Source organism: Calypte anna, chromosome 3 (genome assembly GCF_003957555.1).
Source record: "Calypte anna isolate BGI_N300 chromosome 3, bCalAnn1_v1.p, whole genome shotgun sequence".
In the NCBI taxonomy this organism is placed as follows: Eukaryota; Metazoa; Chordata; class Aves; order Apodiformes; family Trochilidae; genus Calypte; species Calypte anna.
The window spans coordinates 111,654,420-111,676,115 of record NC_044246.1 but is presented as its reverse complement, the minus strand read 5'-3'; the positions used below and the strand labels follow the sequence as shown (position 1 = coordinate 111,676,115).

Sequence of the window (21,696 nt, the reverse complement as noted above, 5' to 3'; positions counted from 1 at the left end):
GGAACTTGATTTCCTCCAGTAATGTGATGTTCACAGACCACCTGGTGATGTGATCTAGTGGTTCCTTCAGTCTCCAAAAAAATACCCTGGTAAGTATTACCCCAGTCTCAACATAGCACAGTTTGTATTAAGAACACTTCCTTTTTCTTGGAAGTCTCAGATATATCTCAGATTAAGACAGATATCTTCTGTTGTTTTGTATGAACCAAGCTGAAATTTGTGCTGTTTTATCAGTGGGTTCAGTATAATTCATAAAAACACTCTATAGCCAGCTTAGCAGAAATACATTTGTATATAGAAAAGGATGTCTAGGGAAAAAGACAATTTACACATAGGGGAGTTGGGGTTGATGGGAGAGATCCCATGGTTCCCAGTGGTTATAAACAAGAAAATATGAGAGTTATCTCTTTGATCTGTTAAGCATATCCTGTAAAAACTTATCTGGAATCTACTGATGTCTGCAAAGAAAAAATGTAATAGTTAGTCCTTATTAAATGCTACCTTTGTTATAAGAGCAGGAAATTAGAACTTTAGAACTCAGATGAAGTTGGAAGAATTTGTTGCCAGGCTTTAAAAAAAACTAAAACAAGGGAAGCCTCTCAAAAGCCTCTCAAACAAGGAAAAGAAGCAAATATCAACAAAAAAAAGGATAGGCAGATGATGCTCAGCAGGAGCTGTGGAGCTGGATGGGAAAAGCACATGCTATGCTTTTCCTGACACTGAGAGCAGCAGGACCAAGGGCAGCAATGATCAAGATAATCTTTAATCTGATTTTAAGACTTCCCTCCATTTTTGTCCCAGTACTAAAATTAAGGAAGAATTCATACCACAGAATGGTTTGGGTTGGAAGGGACCTTAAAGCTCATCCAGTTCCAACCCCCCTGCATGGCCAGGGACACCTCCCACAGCCCAGGGTGCTCCAAGCCCCATCCAACCTGGGCTGAGACACTGCCAGGGATGGGGCAGCCACAGCTTCTCTGGGCAACCTGGTCCAGTGTCTCACCAGCCTCAAATTGAAGAATTTCTTCCTAATGTCCAACTTACATCTCCTTTCTTGAAGTGTTAACCCATTTGCCCTTGTCCTCTCCCTACCCCCCATGTCCAAAGCCCTCCCCCAGCTTTCTTGGAGCCCCTTCAGATATTGGAAGGTTGCTCTAAGGTCTCCTCAGAGCCTTTTCTTCTCTAGGCTGAACAACCCTTAGCTTTTGTGTTAAAGATTGGTGGTATCTTGTGGGGAAGAAAAGCCAAATTTCTGGTAGGTAGAGAGGTCACCATTTAAAACTGCTACCAGCAATAAAAAGCCTACAATGGTAGGGGGTGGCACAACACAGTTATTAACTGCTTCACATTAAAGGAAATGTTGGGAGGATGACAGACCCATCATAAGGTTGTCTGAGCATTTTTATCTCCTGCCATCTCCTGGGAAGCTTGGTTTACAGACACATCCCATGTGCAGAATGATTCAATGTCTGATTCTGTCCAAATACATTGTGGTGATAGTGACAGTGTCCTTCAGAGGAGAGAAAGCATGACAGGAGACTAAAGAATAAAACCATCCAGAGATGATAGACTGGGATTGCCAGCTCACACAAGGCAAGAACAAGAGGCATTTGACAGAACTAAAGAGTCAAAACCGAGGGATGGAAATGCCTTTTTCATCCACTCTGTACTTAGACCACAGAATTCATCACTTCAAGAAGTTATTGAGAGTAATATTAGAGAGATCTGAAGGATCAGATCTTTGTTACTGACAAAATTTATCCAGTTATAGTAATAGATGGTAACAAGAAAATGTTGGCAGGGACATGAAACCTGATGCTTTGGGGTGAAGCTAACCTCTAACTAGGGATTAAAATGAGGCTTTTATGGGATGGGAAGATTTTCTGTCATCCAGCTAACAGGGAGAAGTTTCTTGTACTGTTGTTGGAAACATCTGGTTCTGAACAGCAGCATAGGAGCTGTAGGATTAAATCAACCACTGGTCTAAACGAGCTGCCAGTTCTTATGCTCCAAAGCTGTTTTCTCCAGTTCCTGTCATAAGTGGGTTTTAATGGGAAAAGTAACACACAAATTAATTGGTAATATCCATTTTTAAACGTTTAGAGAGTGATGAGGTTAAGATTGGGATTTTCCAAACAACTCCCTTGCACTGGAATTGGAGTGGCTTAGGTGGCTGCCCAGACTGAATGGCCTTGCTCAAGTCTAGAAAGGCATCCTATGTTAGATTTGAATAATAAACTGATTTAATCAAGTCTATAAAGAGCTGATAAATCCCTAGGGAACAGTATAGAACAAGGTGGAAATTTTGCAATACACAATAATTAATCTTGTCATTTATCCTTAATCTTGTAATTTTATTAGCAAACCATGTTTCCTCATTTCTTGCAGCTCTTTTGTCTATGAGAAGATGCCTGGCTGTTGGATATATGGTTGCATTTTACTTTTCTGTTTTCTTCAGGTGGCAAACTCTTGTTCATTGGTCCAGGACCTGTAGAACTGCATGCTCATTACATTCTGATATCTGAAGGAGGAGAGCTCCGGGTGGGATCCCCTGAGTCCCCTTTCCATCACAGAGCACACATCTATCTCTATGGAAGCCTCCATTCCCCATCATTATTTCCATATGGGGTCAAGTTTCTGGCAGTGAGGAATGGGACCCTTTCCATTCATGGTGAGTACATTTTTTCTTATCTTCAAAAGCAAAGCACACATGAATAGAAGAAAGCAAAACAAAGTTTAAAAAAAATGGAGGAAAAACCCCAACACCTAACTTTGGTCATAATCTTAGATCTCTAGTTGCAGTAAAGTATTGAAATCAGGTTTTTGGGCTAGAACTTCATATCTTTGCATTCACTATCAGACTCCTACTTCTGCAGCAAACTGGCAAATTTCTTCCCTAAAATGGACGTGGCTTTGTAGGTTTCCAAAAGATGGTAGTTTGCCAGGTAGGTCCCATAGTGAGGTCAAAACCAAGCAGCCTGTGCCAGCTGATCTGGGGATTTGCTGTTCAGAGAAGAAGTGCTCCTGGCAGGGTATTTGTTCCTCTTCCATCTCTCTGTGCTGCACTGGCATCCCAGTATGGGTGGTCTCTCTCTAGAATTAGGAGCACAAGTGGAATCTCTCTTTTCCTAGTGGTCCTCACATCTGCACTTGCCCTGCACATGTTGTTGTAGTGAATGGCATGTCCAGGGCTATGCAGAAAAACTATAGAAATGCCAAGAATTTCAGTCCTAGATGCCTGGGCCTTTGTTCTAACCACTTTTATCTCAAAGGAGACCCTAGAGGCCAGAGCAATATGTTCCTCACAAATAGAAGAGACAAGGGAACCAAAGGATAGAAAATGGATGTAGGCTTGCAGATGTTGTGGTACAGAATTTAGATACAGAGCTCTTCACAGAATCAGAGTGGTTTAGCTTGGAAAGAACCTTAAAGATCATCTGGTTCAATCACCCTGCCATGGTCAGGGACACCTCCCACCAGCCCAGGGTGCTCCAAGCCCCATCCAACCTGGGCTGAGACACTGCCAGGGATGGGGCAGCCACAGCTTCTCTGGGAAACCTGGTCCAGTGTCTCAGCACCCTCACAGCAAAGAATTTATTCCTAAAATCTCATCTCAATCTCCTCTCTTTCAGTTTGAAAACATTCCCCTTCATCCAATCATTCCATGCTCTTGTCCAAAGTCCCTCCTCAGCTTTCCTGGAGCCCCTTCAGGCACTGGAAGTTTTTCTGTGGTCTCCCTGGAGCCTTCTTTTCTCCAGGCTGAACACCCCCAACTCTCTCATCCTGGCTCCAGAGCAGAGATGCTCCAGCCCTCTGATCTTCATATCCTCTTCTGAACTCACTCTACCAGCTCCATGTCATTATGTTGGGATGCTCAGAATTGGACCCAGCACTGCAGGGAGGGGAACTCATGAAGTCAGAGCAGAGGGGGAGAATCACTGCCCTTGACCTGATGACTTTTTTGTGGTATTAAATGGTCATTTCTTGGTTCAGTGGATTGCATATGGAATATGGTTTCGAACTCAGCATGAACCAAAAATATTAATGCAAGACACCAAAGTTAAGCTCTTAACTAGTGGGCTGTTTTTAAAGGCAGCATGTGCCATAGAGGAGGGGATAAAACCAAAAGCCAATGCATCTGAACACCTCATCTCTCTCCCTGATGTTCTTGGGTGTCAACCTTCATTTTGGTAGTTGTTCTTACCCTCCAGCAGGGCTTGAGCTTACACCCTCCTGGTCTGGAGGTAGAAATGTTGCTCTTTGAGCACATGTGTGGCTCTCAGTCAGAACTGATGTCTGGCACCAGAGGGGATGATTTGAGCGTAGAGGGAGCTGGAAAACTCTGCTGGTATCCAGCTCACAGCAGCTGAGCAAGGTCAGGAGAAGTTGGTTGTTGGAGAAGACTCAGGGATCAGATGCTTTTCTGAATCAAGAACAGTCAGCAGAGGCTGGGAAGGTGGTCCTGGTCCCTGTCCAGGGAGGTGGGCTTGCACTTCTCCCAAAAGCCATCTCAGGTGCTCCTGACCACTTCATTAAGACACTAAATTATTTAATGCTCACCAACAGCTTTAATAATTTCAGTAAAGTGGCTTGGCAGAAGGACAGAGTGTTCCTGTCCCATTTCCCAGAGGGGCCCTGTGAAGAAGTGCTGTTAGATCATCAGGGCTGAGCTGACTCTCCTTTACCCACCATTGGGTTTCACACAATTATCCCATCCTTGAGTTCAGTCACTCACATTAGATTAAAGCATTGCCTTCCAGAAAGGCTTGGCCTTGAAGGACATCAAGGGAAATGGAAGCCAGCATTTTCTGTAGCAGCTTGTTCCAGGGGATTAATTTGGTTAATCGTCCATGGGTTTTTTTCTTTTCTATTTTTTATCATTTTCTTTTTTTTAAAAAAGCATTAAAATGTCTGATTTGGATTTGCCTGACAACAATTTTTGCTGTTTTGTTTTCTGTATCTTCTCCTGCTACTTTAAAGCATCTTTCCATTCTCCATTTGAGAGAGGACTTTTGTCCTTACATCCCCAGAACCTTATGACAAGGGCTTTGCCTTTCCATGTTTCTTTGTTTTCTAGCAACGGAGGAGAAACCAGTAAACAGTTGCATCTCCTTCCAACTATAACTTCTGTGCTACTTCTCTCTTCTTTTCTGAATCTGGGTCTTCCTTAGCTTGCTGACCCCATTCTCACAGACAACCCATGACATTACAGAATTAAAATCAGGGAAGAAGCACTTTTTACAGTGTTTTATTGGCAAAATAATGGAGGGAAGTAAAGCCAGATGTCCATCTCAGGAGTTTCTCACTGATACTTCATACAATTTTTTTACTCAGTGTTATAATTCCCAGCAACTCCTCATTCCTGAGGAAACCAGGGTGAGATCTGCACCCTAAGCTTTATCTGGATGGAAATACGTGGAGCCAAATGTTGCTTGGTCTGTAAGTGGGAATGGTTGGACAAAGTGACCTCAGAGGTCTTTTCCAATAATGACCATGATCTCTTGGTTTCAATTTCGTATCAATTCTTATTCAAGAATTTTTATCAATTTTTAATTCAAGAAATCCAGACTATCTATGGAGTCACTCTGCCCTCCATACACTCCTAGTGCATGGCTGCAATTAAGGTTCATTCAAACCATGTAATCTGCAACTTAATATTGAAGCAGTGGGACCAAAAGTCGTGTGTTCTTTAGCTGGCTTCATATTGCTTACAAGAAACAGCAATATGTTCTGTCTCCAATTTAGTAACAGTCTGGCTTGTGGTATAAAACAAATTGTTGAGCATGACAGCTTCTTTCATATATATATGAAAGAGGCTGACATGCTTAGCAATGTATATTTGTGAGGTACATACATATATACAAGCATATATATGTTATCTGAGATCAAAATCATTAAAGAAGCAGCCTTCCAAATTCTTAGCTGTCTTGGTGAAGACAGCATTGAGCACAATTATTATTTTTTTTCTCTCTCTCTTTCAGCCTGGGAAGTTTGGGGGATGCTCTGTAGCCATGGTTGAGTTGAGATTGTTTAGTAAGGGCTGTCAGCTCCTCACTTTGATATGTTAATATGACTTAGGGTTTCCCACAATCCCCCCGTGAGTGGCAGTCCTGTGCTCCGGTGGTTGTAGCAGACTGGGAAATTTCACTCTTGCCTTTGGCTTTAGCCAACTCCCCTGCCAGTCAGAACGTGCCACCCATAAACTGCCTGTCAATCACACGTCAGGTTTGGAGGGGGTTTCAGGCAGCCAGGGCAACTTGAGTTTTTGACAACGTAATTATGGCCCTTGCATCCGCAGTAGGGGCCTGAGCGGGGCTGAGAGAGTTTTATTGATTGTTCAGAAGGGAAATTTATCACTGTCTCCAGCTCCGTGCAAGCTTTATTCCCTGAGAAACTCTCCTGACAAGCTTCGGGGAGAAGTTTAGCATGGTGGCCTTGGCTGTTCTTGCACCTTTGTCCTTCCCAGGGAAACGGGACCTGAGACACCACTGGAGGGCAGGGAGCAGGTGTGGAGGCAGCGTAAGTGGAGATGCTACATGGATAGCTAAGGACATCTACCCCTCCTGTGTGACAGCCTAATATCCCAACACACTTATCAACACAGATGGAAAAATTTTAAAGGCTTTTTCCATTCTGTTCCCTTTTTAGGGATCCCTGTGTAGGTGAGGGCATTATTCCAGTGTGTTCCCTCAAAACAGACTGTGCCTCTTCTCGAAAGAAAACCTGCTGTGTGTTTAGCTGAAATTTAGTCAGTGCCCACACTATGAGGATGGAGAGCATGGAAATATGAGCCTACTCCCTGTATTTGGAATAATAACATTTATCCCTCCATCTAGATGGGAAATACTGGGCTTCAGTTTTAACACTGTGCCACATTCACTTTGTTCAGACTGTAAAATCTGTGTGGTAAAGGAAAAGAAAAAACAATGTTCAGTTTTGGTTTAATTCTGTATCTATTTGTTATTAATATAATTAAAACAGAAGTGCCAGTGATCCTTTCAATCCTCCAAAGTTATGGATATTCCCACTGCAAAAAATGTCCCTGCACTTGCAGTGGATTCTGGCAGTGGAAGATGACATTATAGAGGCAATTCTGCACTTTTTCTATCCCAGACCTCCCTGCTTCCAAGCTAACATTATACATTTTCATCATTTGCTTAGGAAAAGAATTATTTTTTATCATTTGAACTATTTATTAATTTTAATCATTTTTAATCAATAATGAAACACAAAATATTTGCGAGCTGCTCACTGGGCTCGGCAGAGCCTGTGCATTCCTCAAGAGATCAAACATTTAATCAAATGCTTCTTGCTTTTCCTCCATTAAGCAGTGCTATGTATCTGTGCTGAGTGCGAGATTAAGAGATCATAGACAACATGAGAGAATTTGTTCTGCTTTACTCACATATTAAAAAGAAAAACTTCCCAGGGGGAAAAATTAAAAAAAATCTCTATAGCAGGGGGATTCAAGATAGGGTGCAGAGATCTCCTGGAGATGTGCTTTTGCAGTTTACTGAAATGTTCCCCAATTCAATACATTTTATTTCTCCTTAACTGAAAACACTGATTTGCACACGCCCTTGCTACACTGTCAGTCCAGCTCCTTTCTCCCTTTATGGGGTTGCTTCCATAATTTGGTTTTCCTTAGCTGCTTGTTGGTTTGTGTGATGGTTGCAGGAGGTTTTTTGCCTTCCGTGACAGCATTTTTCCTTTGAAGACCTTGACTTTAACATGATGCATTAAAGCAGATGGCTCATGAACAGAAGGCTAAGCTGCCTGGAATCCCCTTGCATTCACTGGGGGTAAGAAACTCTACTTAGACACTTCCCATGGAGTAGCTAATGTACAATGACCTCTTCCCTCACTTCCTTATTCAAAAATATAAGGTGACTTTAAAGACCTAGCAGATGGGGTCAAAAAACAAATGGGAGAGCTGGGTTCAGGGAAAGCTGCTGTGTCTTTCATAACTTACTCTTCTTTCTAACAGAAATGTATCCATCATCTTTGATTTAGACTTAACATCAGTTGCTCTGTATTTTTGTGCTGATCTTAATGAGGAAAATGTGGCATAAAGGGGGCTGAGAGGTGGATGCAAGTGTATATGTGTAGATATATATATATATATATATATAATAATTATGATATACTATGCTATTATTTCACAGGATATGATTTGATGATATAATATAGAATCATAGAATAATTTGCCTTGGAAGAGACCTCTAAAGGTCATCCAGTCCAACCCTTCTGCAGTCAGCAGGGACACCCTTATTAGATCAGGGTGCTCAGAGCCTCCTCAAGCCTCACCTTGAATATCTCCAGGGATGAAGCCTCAACTATCTCCCTGGGCTACCTGTTCCATTTTTCCACTCTCCTCATGGTAAAGAACTTATTCCTAACATCCAATCTAAATCTGCTCTTCTCTAATTTAAAGCCATTGCCCCTTGTCTTGTTGCTGCAGGCCTTTGCAAACAGGCCATCTCCAGCCTTCCTGTAGTCGCCCTTCAGATACTGATATGATATGTTATGATATGATTTAATCTATATATTGTTTTCTGTATAGACTATATCTATTATATTAGCTTGTGTTTCTTGGTTTGGAGAGGTCCATGGGTTAAGAAAGAAAGAATAAATGGGAAGGTTTTTTGTGGGATGAAATAGTTGCTTCCTTTAAGCCTATCTATATAACATTGAAAATCCCACCCAATTCTGACCCCAGCTGTAACCAGGAGATTGGCTGGAGGAAGAGGAATAACCAACAACAAAACCAGGGTGAATTTCTACTCCAGGCAGGAGAAAGCCTGTAAAGTTTGGCAAAGTAAGAAGCCTAGACCTAAATCTGGGTTTGGCAGGGCTGCAGGCTGCACCAGACAGAGACCTTCAGATTCACTCTTTCATCCCATGCTAGGGATGGATGTGGCAAAATGATCTTAGCATTTATATGTCCTCACCACCCTATGTACCTGCTCCTCCAGGCAGACCATTTTCTTTGGCAATAGGATCTGCCAATAACCTGAAATCCCCATGCAGAAAGGTTGGAAGGAAAAGAACTTTAATGCCCCTTCCAACCCAAACCATTCGATTAATCTGTGAAATATCTCAGAGGTGCAATGAGATATTGGTTGGGTTGGGTTGGGTTGGCTGCTGCCTTGGAAGATGTTTTAGTTCCTGGTGTCAATTTAAAGAGGTTTTTCTGTGTAGTACCTTTGGTTGTGAACTGTGCAAGCTTGGATCATGTTGGATTTTTTTTGTTTGGTTGTTATTTTTTGGTTGTTTATTTTTCTGTGTCAGGCTTGCTGGTTTACTCAAAGTCTTTGAAGGAGTTGGGAATCTCTTTCCCTTTCCTTTCTTGGCTGATGTAACTTGACAAATTGACTGGGTAATCACTGATTAAAGGAAATGTTTAGAAATGTTTGAGTTTATGGGGCAGCACATGGGGAAGGGAGGTTTTCTGCAGCAAAGAACAGCAATGAGAGTTTTCGTGGACCTGCTTGATCACAAAACCATTCCCATTGTCTGTGGGATATCCCTTGCTTTCTTGAAGATTTTGTTCAAAAATATTTAGGTGGAAATGCTCTTGGATGAAAACTGTAGTTTCATGAAACACTCAGCAGGACTAGGCCACTTTCAAGGATATTTTCTACTGAAGAAAATCAAAATGTGCTGATTCTGCCCCTGTACTCAGCCCTGGTGAGGCCACACCTCGAGTACTGTGTCCAGTTCTGGGCCCCTCAGTTTAGGAAGGATATCGAGGTCCTGGAGCAGGTCCAAAGGAGGGCAACTGGGCTAGTGAAGGGATTTGAGCACAGACCCTATGAGGAGCACAGAGGCTGAGGGAGCTGGGGCTGTTCAGCCTAAAGAAGAGAAGGCTCAGGGGAGACCTCATCACTCTCTACAACTCCCTGAAAGGAGGTTGGAGCCAGGGGGGGGTTGGGCTCTTTTCCCAGGCAACTCTCAGCAAGACAAGAGGGCAGGGTCTCAAATTGTGCCAGGGGAGGTTTAGGTTGGATATTAGAAAGAGTTTCTTTACAGAGAGAGTGATCAGACATTGGATTGGGCTGCCCAGGGAAGTAGTGGATTCTCCATCCCTGGAGATATTTCAAAAGAGACTGGATGTGGCACTCAGTGCCATGGTCTAGCAACCGCAACGGTGGTTCAAGGGTTGGACTTGATGATCTCTGAGGTCCCTTCCAACCCAGCCAATTCTATGATTCTATGAAAATGATTCACTTTGTCTTCTCATTAGGATGATGTCAGATTTGATGTCAGATTTTTTTTTTTCCTTGTTGGGAGAAGGAAAAGTTGTTGAATTCTATAATGTTACTTTCTTCTGGACTTTCATAATAATATTTTTAATCTTGTAACTGCTTCATATCAACATTTCTACCCTAGCAAAATGCAATGCTTTTTGTAGAGTAAGAATTAAACCCCCTAAACCCCTGAACTGACATTTGTAAAAAAAAAAAAAAAAGTATAATTGCAACAATTTTTTTTTTTTTGTGGAATTTTTACTCTGTGGGACACGTTGAAGGATTGGCCTTGTCTGACTTGCGAGTGAAGTCACATCTGGTTGGACATAGACTTGTATTTTGTCCTTTGGAACCCACTTATAATAGGAAAACATTGTCCCTGTTTTACATGAGAGGAGGAAGAATCCAGAGAGATGCTGAAACTGGGTCTTCATTAGGCCTTGGATGAGTGGGTCACCAAGAACATGTGAGTCCCACAAGGAAGGTGACACATGATGCCTTTGTGCACAGGGGGCCTACCAGGGTTTACATGAGGTTGCTGAGTAGATCCATAGCAGCTCAAGGGAGGTGATTCTCCCCCTCAGCTCCACTTCTGTGGAGATTTTTTCCAGAAAAGCTTTTTTTGTGGAGCTTTTTCCCTGTCCCTGGAAGTACTGAAGTCCAGGTCTCATGGGGATTGAAGCAACCTGGTCCAGTTGACCATGGTAGGAAGGTTGAAACTAGATGACCTTTCAGGTCCCTTCCAACCAGAACTATTTTGTGGTTCTGTGATGTTTCCTGTCTCCATCTCCCTATTTCTTGCATCAAGCTTGTGCCTGGTGCTGGTGCCACACCATAGGGACATCAGATAAAAGCTCTGCATGGAACCTATCCTCAAATCCACTCCGAAACACCCAGGCTGGTCCTGAGTGCTCAACACTGAGCCTGTTGAAGATTTCCTGTGCAGCACTCAAAAAGCTGATACATTCTTGGGTGTCCCAAGGGTTAATTAAAACTTCCAAATTAGAAGGACCTCCTATTTTACCCCCGGGGCATGAATGAAAAGCTTTCTGCACTGAATATGTTGGAAAGAAGTAGGAAAGCTGTCTGCATCTCCCCAGGAGCTGCCCACACACAACACTTTGTCCTGCAGGACTGGATGGGGGTGGGAAGGCATCTCCCACTCTTGGAGCAGCCATCCCTGTCTTTCAAAGGCGTGTAGCAGGGAAAAAAAAACCCCACAACACACCAGACTCCTCTTATTGCAAAACAAGCTAAAAACATTGTGGAAATGCTTAGGGAATATTCCTAGAACTGGAATTAAAGGAGAGCAAAAGTAAGCTGGAAAGCTTCGAGTCCAGAGGCTCAGGGTTCAGGTGGATGTTTTTAAACCCATAGGAAAAAGTAGGGAAGCAGGTCTCAGTCTTCCTTTTCTTATTCTTTTCCTTTTTTTATTCCTTTATGGCCAGTGGCTGGAGTGGTCACTGCAGAAGTTGAGGTGGCTGAGACATTTTTCAAATAAAGTCTTCATCATATCCAAGTTCAGGAAAAAAATTTCTCCAGGTACTTGATTAAAGATCTGGGACTTTAAGGTCATTTTAGGTCATTTGCCTACAGAAAGCTGGAGCAGCACAGCTGTGTGCTAACCTGAGCAGGGAGAATACAGAGGAAAAAAACTTATTCTTTTAGTTTCTTAACTTATCCCCTAAAATCTGAAGGGATTTTATCCATTATAATATCATAGAATCACAGAAAGTTAGGGGTTGGAAGGAACCTTGAAATCTCATTGAGTCCAAGCTCCTTGCCAGAGCACATATATGAGCTTTTTTATTTTTTATTTTCATGATATGATTTTGTTCATTTTATTAACTAAAGCAGCAGCAGCAAAAAGTCTCTGTTCTGGATCTAAAAGTATATTAAAAACCAAATTTCTTCTTGGAAGCACCTGTTTCCACTGGATGTATTTCCATTTATCACTTGGTGGTCTGGAAATTTTAGGGATGCCCCAGCTAAGCCTGAGCAGGGAAAAGGGAATCATAAGAGATTATGACAGTGGAGAGGAAGCTGAATTCCTTAGGCAGTCTGACACCTGAAATGCTGAAATAAATTGGTTTTTGTTTTATTACCAGAGATTTTCATACTGGTGGTGTGGGGTCTGAGATTTTTTTTTTAGTTCTTTGTTGGGTTTTTTTTTAATTTTTTTATTTTGTTTTGTTGAGATTTTTTTGTCTGTGTGCTTGTTTTTTTGCTTTTGTTGTTCTTTTTTATGTTTTGTTGGTTTTTTGACTTTTATTAACCATATTTATAACCCACTGATTTACATTTTTAGCTCTTATCTCCTGCAAAAATATATATATTTTTTTTTTGGTGGGGGGGCAAGATGTAAATTGCTTGCTTCTTTTCACTTTGTTCATGGGAATTTTAAGTTCTAAACTTACTAAACTAAAGATTTACAGCACAGCTACAACAGATTGACAGATAATCTGCAGGATAACTTCTATGGTCACAGTTAAGTAAATTGTGTGTCTGAGCCCTGCAGTTCTTGTAAATTCCTTTTGTGCTACAAAGGGATCTCATTACCTCAACTTTAAAGCACCAATAAGCTGTAAAAAGGTGTAAAAGAGGTTTATGGTTTGTCAACACTACAAACTGTGTGTTCCAAACCCAAGTTAATTAATTTGTGGCAAATAGGAGTAAAAGGAGATGTAGCAGGATCCTGACCCTGTGTAGTCTGAGGAGAAGGGCTCAAAGTCTACTATCCTGTGCTAAAAAAGGAAGATTGATCATTTGGATGAATTTTGGGAGAAAGATCAACAGTCCCATGACAGGCTTAGGGCTGGAACCAGTCCTAAAAAGACATTTAAGGAGTTTCTACCAGCTCTCCCATGCATAATCCAGACTTTCCATCTCTGTCTGGCTCTGGATGTACCTCAGACTGGTTGCTCCCAGTGTCTTTTAGGAGGTTCTCTGGGTATCTAAAGATAGGTGACAACAAGTGTTCCAAAAATTCTTGGTTTTAGGGCAGATACAACTGGATTTATCTTCTGCTTTCAAACTGGGTGACCAGAAATAGCTCTCCCAACAACCAGTTTAAATTTTCAGCACCCACTGATACGTGTGCACTTGGAAAAGGGAATGATGTGGAACAGGGAATGATGTCTTCTGTGATCAGAGAATTGTAAATAATGACCTAATAACTCTGAATCTACAGCACTCACACTGTGGACAAACCTTCTTGGGAGTTTTGTTGGACAAACCCTGGAGATAAAGATGCCCTGACACACCTTGCTGGGTTTTCTGAGTTTTGATGTGATTCTGAGACATTTTCTGTCAAGGTCAAATCCTCATCTCTGGTTGAACCACTTAGGGCTTGGGGATATCTGTCAGTGAAGTCATAGAGCATCCCATGTAGATTTATTTAATGTTTTGTGGTAAGGGCTTGTGCAAGAAAGGAAATTTCTACTATTTTTCTTCTTCTCTGCATGACATAAAAAAGAGAGTAGCATTGAACACATCAGAATTATCTCGTTCTCAATAATTATGTCAGGTTTAAAGACTGCATCTTCAAGCTTCCAAGAGGAAGCACAAACCAGGAACCTGGTGCCAAGATGTTCCTTATGCTACAATTTGGGATTAATCCACTTTGGAATTTGCTAGTAAGTCCCTTGCATTTTGGGGCTGCCAGCTGACAACATGGTTCTGCTCTGCTTAGTATTTAGAGGAGTTTCTGTCAAGTCCTTTAGTAAAATGCTCAATACTTTGCCTGCAACAGCATTTCAAGTCTAAAGGCTCTGTCCTGTCCCTTTAATATGAAGGAACTTCTGCTTTGGATCTCAAGATGTGTTTTTTTCCCAATCTGAGTCTAGTTAATTATTAAAAATTAGTTCAATAATTGAGGAGTTATACAGATTCATCTATTTTTCAGGACTTTCGAGTGTTTCTGCTTGTAATACTTATTTTGAGGGAAGTAATAATTTAAATATACTGCAGCTGTTGGTCTTTTAAACCTCCTACTCTCAACCAGCTCATTTATTTACCTGCTGCACAGCCCAGTCCCAGTCACTGTATTTATTTTTTGAACCCCACATCTTTCCTCTGAAACAGAATTTGTTTTTCAAGGGGAAACAAGAGAGAGGGCTCTGGACCTCCAGGGTTGGCCCTGCAGAGATTGCAGAGACAGGGATCTTTGTTCCTACAAATAGTAGGTTGGAAGGGAACCCCATTGAGGTATTCATGACATTTCTAGAGAGCCCACTGGTTCTTTGAAGGAGAGAAGCTGGAGAAAATCTCTGGGAAACAAGGTCATCTCCCAGTTGGAAATCATCCCCTCAGCACTTTTCACCTCCCCATTTAAAAGCTGGATGTAGGAGTGGCTCTGAAAAGTGATTTCCCCTATCCAACCAGCCCACCCTGGAAAACAGAGACCTGGAAACTTCTTCAAGAAGCAGGAAAAATTTGAGCTGCCTGTCTGCCAGCTGTTTGGCCATTGATTTACCTGATCTTTAGCATCAAGGACCATTTGAAGCCTCCTGTGGTATCTAAGGTGCCTACCTATGTCTGACAGACACAACAGAAGACTTATGTCAGACCAATGGCTTTCTGGAACAGCATCCAGAGGTCAGTTGTTCATCCAAAATGACACATTTAGGTGCTTGAAACTCACCCAAAGTCTCCAAACTAAGACAAGGGATTTGCAGCCATCACCAGAGATAGTGACTAAGGGGCTTGGTGGCTTCTGTGCTCTTTTTCAAGCCATCTTCATTTAAACCTGATGGAGAGCATGGGGCTTGCATGTTTTCCTACAGCTGGAACTTTGTGAGATATAGGTAGCAATGTTACAGTTACTTTAAAAAAACACCCCAAAGAACAAAAGAACAAACTCAAGAGTGAAGTTTTGTGGTTACCAGCTGTAAATTTGTTTTCAAAAGGGGTATGGATGATGGTTGCATGAGGGACAGTGTTGTACAATTTTGTGTGAGTGTGTCATTGTGTGATGGGCTCCTGTCAAAACCATGGGGCTAGGAATATATTCTAGTTAAGGCAAAGAAGCCTCAGTTCTGGTCCCTTCTAAGTGATCGGAAAAGCATCACTAACCAAACTCTGTGTGGCACTTGTGCTGCTTGGACTGGAGGACAATCTGCTCTATGGCTGTGTGTGAAAGTACAAATGTGAAGCAAGCATAGAGGAATCTGATGGACTTCTTTTTTTCTCTTAAAAAATGATACTTAAAGTGTTGGAAATTGGAACTAGATCTTACATACAGAGAAATAATTTACCCCATCTAAATCTTCAGGAAAAAGGCAAACCAAACTGAATAGTGGGAGCCAGAAAGGGAGACTGGGAGAGCAGAGTAAGAAAGAAAAAAGGAAAAAAAAAATAAAGGGGTGGTTTTTTTTTGGATACCTGGGATAACCAGCAGTGGTGGAGTCACCACCCCTGGAGGCATTTAAGAATTATATATACATAGAATCATAGAATGGTTTGGGTGGGCAGGGATCTCTAAAGCTGACCCAGTCCAACCCCCTGCAATCAGCAAGGACACCCTCACCCAGATCAGGGTGCTCAGAGCCTCCTCAAGCCTCACCTTGAATACCTCCAGGGATGAGGCCTCAACCACCTCCCTGGGCAACCTCTTCCATTTTTCCAGTATCCTTGTGGTAAAGAACTTTTTCTTAACATCCCATCTAAATCTATTTCTCTCTAATTTAAAACCACTGCCCCTTGTCCTATCACTACAAGTCCTTGCAAACAGTCCCTCTCCAGCCTTCCTGTAAGCCCCTTCAGATACTGGAAGGTCACTATTAGGTGCTCACAGATGGGTACTTAAGGATATGACTTAATTAAGGACTTCTCAGTGTTAGGTTAATGGTTGGAACTGATGATCTTGAAGGTGTTTTCCAGCTAACGTGAGTGTGTGATTCTGTAACACTATTATTTTAGAAGAAAAAAAAAACCCCAAAACTTGAGAAGATGTTTCTTAATAAATTTTGTCTTTCTGACTTTTCCATTAGATCATATTTAAAATGCAGGATGTTTTTTTGCACCTCTGAAGGCTGAGAGCTGTCTCCCAGCTGTGCTGCTGCAGTATGTGCTTGACAATTGTACGCCCTGGCTGTCAGTTCTGTGTCTGCACACAGATGAACACAAACACACACATTAACATGAGCAAACAAATCAGTTGTTTAAACAAAATGTCCAGGGCTGGAGAAAAATGGGATGCTGCTCAACATGCATATGGCTGCTGTCAGTTGTTAGCTTTTATAGCTGTCAGGGTTTAACACTGGCCTGGCAATTAAACCAGGTAACAGACGCTCTCTATTAATCTATCTCTCCTTGATAAAGAAAGGAGAGAGAATAAGGGAGAGAGACTGATGGGTTGGAAACTAAACTACACAGCTTTAATGAAACAGTAATGATAAATAGGGAAAATTACTAAATATATACAAATATACAGGAAAATGGAAACCACATCCTTCCCCCTTTTTCCCCAATAACTCTCACGTCACCACTGAGGCTGCAGGGCAGCCCTGGGAAAATCCAGGCTGGAATCCTGGAGTCGGCAGCAGTCGGGAACTGGAGGCAGGAACACACAGATATGGGCTGGCATGGATCAGGAGCACAGGCAGACGAATGGATGGAATCCTTCCAGGATGCCAGGTGAAGGAAGGGAAGCAGGAAATCCGGAAATCCGGCTTGGCCCTGGTGATGCCTCAAATTTATACTGAGTGTGACGTGTATGGGATGGAATACTCTGTTTGGTCAATTCTGGCATCTATCTTGTTTGTTCCTCCCCAGAGGAGGGTTCAGGTGGGACCTCTTTACTCCTTCTGGAGGGTAAAATGTTTTCCTCAGAGCTGAGCAGTGTCCTTGGCTCTGCACACCAGTCTCTAGCAGTAACTATAAACATCAAGTGTTATCAATCCTAGAAGCACACACTGTCTGAGAAACTTGCTGTTCATTTCAGCAAGTGCAACTACTTACAAGAGACTTAGCTAAAAGCAAAAAGTACAAGACAGAAAATCGCCTTTATCCTGGCCCAAACCAGGACAACAGGAGTCCTAAAAATTCATGAGGATCACTCAATAAAAGAAGGTAAATTAATAAAGATGATGAGGCTGCTCCTGCTAAAAGAATGCACAAAGGCTGATATCAAGAGGAATGGTTTTTTGAGCTGTGTGGAGGATCAGGCTTCACAGAGAAAATCTTTGATGCCTGTGCTCATGAATGGGACAAGGTGGGCTTTGGTTATGTCTGCATTAGAAAACAGTGTGGAGAACATCTGCAGAGAGAATGATTTAGGTGTTGAGGATAGAGGGTCCACACTGTTTTTGTGGCTACTGTAGAGCCACTTTGGTCTGGTTCTATTAGTATCTAAAGTCTATTGTATGTCCTACTGGATAATAGCTTCTGCATTAGTTTCATCTGAAGGTAATTGGGGTTGTTGGGGTTGTTCAGCCTGGAGAAGATGTTCTGAGGTGACCTTATAGCAGCTTTTCAATAACTGGAGGGGACCTACAAGAAAGCTGGGGGAGGACAAGAGGAAAAGGGGCAATGGTTTGAAACTTGAGGGTAGATTTAGGTTATGCATGAGGAAAAAATTCTTTTCTCTGAAGTTGGTGAGACACTGGAACAGGTTGCCCAAGGAAGTTGTGGTTGCTCCATCACAGAAGTGTTCAAGGCCAGGTTTGGTGGAGCCTTGGGCAACCTCGTCTTCTGGGAGGTGTCCCTGCCCATGGCAGGGGGGTTGGAACTGGATGATCTTCAAGGTTCCTTCCAACCCAACCCATTCTATGATTCTTTGAAATTTGTTTGAAGCATTCTGAAAACGTTCCTTGATAAGAACCAAAGCAGAAGTGAAGGATGGCTGAGATGTTTGTTGAACTGTAAAATGAAAAATTTCAATTCCTACTGAAGAAAAAATAAAACATAATTAACAAGAAATATCTCAGCTTGGTTTAGATTCCCTTCAACTCATGTATGTGCAGAGCAGGTGTTCAAACATACTCCCCAATGGCACAGTACAGAGAGTTGATTCTTCTTTCTCTCATTCTGCTGTGAATTCCTCAGCTTGGAAGAATTCTTCCTCCTTACTTCCACCTTCAATAAAGGAAGATCTGGAATGCGAGAGTATGAGCAACAAAAACTGAAACAGAAAATGGGGAGAAGGAAGCTTGCTTAAAATAATTTGAAAAAGATATATTGGATGCAGCCTCTACCCTCAGTGATTTCTGGTGTTATTACTTTTCTACAGTACAACCAGAGAGGACAGTATCTTGCTGTGAGCTAAAGGTAAATTATGATCTATTGCAAAAGAGGGAAGGAAAAAGATACCAAAAGTGAGTGTGTGAGGCACATGCTCTCCCCTGGTGATGTTCAGTGTTGGATCTCACTGGACCAATCTCTTCCAAAGCCTGCAAGGGAGAAAGAAATGTCAGGAGTTAAAGTTCATGAAATGAAGGAAGGTGGATGAAGCAGTAAGATGTTCCATTGCTGAGGCTCATTGTATGTCCACTGAAGAGGAGGTGATATAGGAAGTTGCAGCCTTGTAGTTCCCTTCCAGTGGTGGCCTCTGCTTAGACAGAGGGGTCTTTTTTTTTTCAGTCACACTGCCCCATGTATACCCTCTGCTTGACAAACCTGTAACCTATCCCCAGGGGTGGTACCTGACTTCTAAATTAGGTTTCAGCTTCTAAAGTTGAAAGTGTTTTCAAATCTGGCCAGACTTACCAAGAGTGTTTCAGAAGTGTTCTTTAAGATTTAAGTTTTATGGGAAAAAACACCGAAGTTACAATATTTCAAATGGTATGTGAGGTTATTTCTGCTTTGGATGGAAAAGAATGAGGCAGTTTCTTTTAATAAGAAACATTTAAGCCACCTAAATCCAAGATTTTAAAAGATGAAGCCTCATTTTGGCTCCTCCACTGGAGGCAGTTTCTGGATGACTTTGTGTTGTTCACTGAGCAATCTTTGGTCTCTCTTAAAAATGTTTTGAAACTGGTGATATTTGTCTTTCCATACATCACTTAAACATTGCTAATAGAAGCCTGTGGGTTTGTGAATGCAGGTTTCTTGTGGGCTTAGTTTCACTGCATGGTTTTTTTGACACTTAATGGGGAAATCTGATAAGGCAAAGTGCTTTTCCATAAAATCACAGAATGTCAGGTTGGATGGGACCTCAAGACTCATCTGGTTCAACTCTTCTAATGTTATTTTTTATCTGAGATGTCTCAGCACCCTGTTGATCTGAGACTTAAAGCTTTCTAAAGTTGGGGGAATCGACCACGTCCCCTGGGAGACCATTTCAAGGTCTGGCTGTCCTCAGAGTGAAAAATTTTCCTCTTTCCAGAATCCCCCCAGGAGCAACTTGTGCCCATTGCCCCTTGGCTTGTCCATGGGACTCCTTGTGAACAGGGAGTCTCCCTCTTCTTTGTAGCCCCCTTTAAGTACTGGGATATGATAATAAGGTCTTCTCTATGCCTTCTTTTCTCAAGGCTGAACAAACCCAGTTTTCTCAACCTTTTTGCACTTGGAGAAGGATGATGGTCCCTGCAGAGGTGTTTTACTTCTTTATTTCAGGCTAGAGAGGGTGTTTAAGAAAAGGCCATTTCTCACATAGGGAAGACAGTTTGGAGGAAGAAGATGAAACCTAAGCTCCCATCACCAGCTGAGGAAACTTCTTGCCTGCCTGTTTTGTTTTGGTTTTTTTTATCTTTTTGGGACCAATAAAGACCAAAGATACAAACTGAAGATGTTGTTTGGGAAGCATTGCATTTCTGATCCAAGCAGATATTCACAAGTCCTCTTTTGCAGCATTAGTGCTGTCTCTCCTACACAGTATCAAAAAAAAAAAACAAATCACTGTGAAAGGATCCAAACGAGGCAGTGTTTTCAAAGCATCATGCTCCTGTTTTTTTAATCCTGACTAATTCATCTTTTAAAGTATTCTTTTCTTTTTTTTCTTCTTTTTCTTTTCAGGCTGGATGCCCAAAGTAGCTTTCACACATCTGAACTCATCAGCTCATGCTCATGACAGATTATTAGTGCTGCAGGAACCTGTTGACTGGCAACCTGGGGATGAAATCGTGGTGGGAAGGTCAGGCTTTGGGGATGCAGAGCAGCAAGAAGAAGTGGCTGTTATTGAGTCTGTGAACAACACAGAGCTGTACCTCAGATCTCCACTCAGGTATCTTTTCAAGGGGATTTCTGTAGCAGGGGAGCTAAACCAGGGGAAAATTTGGTCAAGGTGAGGATTTGCAGTTTCCTTTGGGGCATAATAACTCTACAAATCCCTTTAACAAAAGTGGCCAGAGATATTTGGGTTCCTCATTACCCCTCAAAGCCAGTGGACATTCAGTCCTGAATGCTTCTGTGTTTAAATTCTGTATCATAACCATGAACTCAGGAAACCTTTGAAGCAGAAAACACTGATGGCCAGGACAGTCCAGTGGCACAGGGCTGACAAAGAATTCTCCTACAATTTCTCTTCCTGACAAAGTGGAGTTTTTTCACTAAATGTGTCTGACTTCTGTAAAGAAAAAGATTAAATTAATACATAAACCTCTCTCCTTGACTGATATACTTAAGATGATAAACTACAGACTCAAATTAATTACTTCAGTTTGGAAATACTGCTTTTGTGTTTTCAGTGAGCCTTATGCTCTCTTTGTTTTCTGTACATGAAGGTGCTGGAACTCCTTATCCTCATCCACTGTCCAACTATTGAAACGTGACTTATTTGGGAGGAAACTCAACTCCAATGTCCAGGAAGACTAATAGTATCATTTTCAGAAATATTTGGGCAAGAAAGCACTGATGTTTTTCACCAAAATATGTTTGGGGGAAGATGAAGGAAACTCCAAGACTGAAATATTTTAGTGTCAACTTAAATTAGCTAAAGGAAAGTTTGTGAGCTTGAGAGACAAAAAAAGATGAAAGCAAACACAGGCAGAGAAAAATAAATCTGGCCAATACATGCTGATAAAATGGATATCATAACATCACAGAAAGTTAGGAGTTGGAAGGAAATATGCCACTGTTTGTGGCAAGGACTGAACCCAGCTCTGAATTTGGGCAGCTGGAGTCAGAGGCTTAGGGTAAACATCATTCTTGCCATCTGGGAGGTGGAGGTGCTTTTGTGCCTTTTTTTTTTTGTTTTTTTTTTATTGTGTGTGTGTCTTTCCGTAGGTACTCCCACAGTGTGGGAGAAGGATGGGTGGATGGCCAACCCCTGCCTTTGAGTGCTGTGGTGGCACTGATAAGCAGAAGAGTTGTTGTACAAGGAAATGTCACCACAGAGAGGATGTCCCACCTCAGAGAGTGTGCAAAAGCAGGTGTGAAAAGAGGTGAGGAGGTTTTTTCTCACAGAAACACATTTGGGAGGTAAATCACTGTTTAGGCTACATTGTGGTGTCGCTGTGTATTAGAAATCTTTCTTAATAGGATCACTTTGAGACATCCCAGCACCAGG

General features: G+C 41.9%; 1 protein-coding gene across 1 annotated transcript in view; it reads left to right on the top strand.

Moving 5' to 3' along the window:
- The window catches only part of PKHD1 (PKHD1 ciliary IPT domain containing fibrocystin/polyductin), a 272,533-nt gene that overhangs the window by 109,445 nt on the left and 141,392 nt on the right, over nt 1-21,696 (top strand). Inside the window, exons 37-39 of the mRNA XM_030448416.1 lie at nt 2,459-2,671; nt 20,205-20,412; nt 21,414-21,571. Coding sequence (XP_030304276.1) covers nt 2,459-2,671; nt 20,205-20,412; nt 21,414-21,571 — 579 coding nt within the window. The remainder of the gene's footprint in view (nt 1-2,458; nt 2,672-20,204; nt 20,413-21,413; nt 21,572-21,696) is intronic.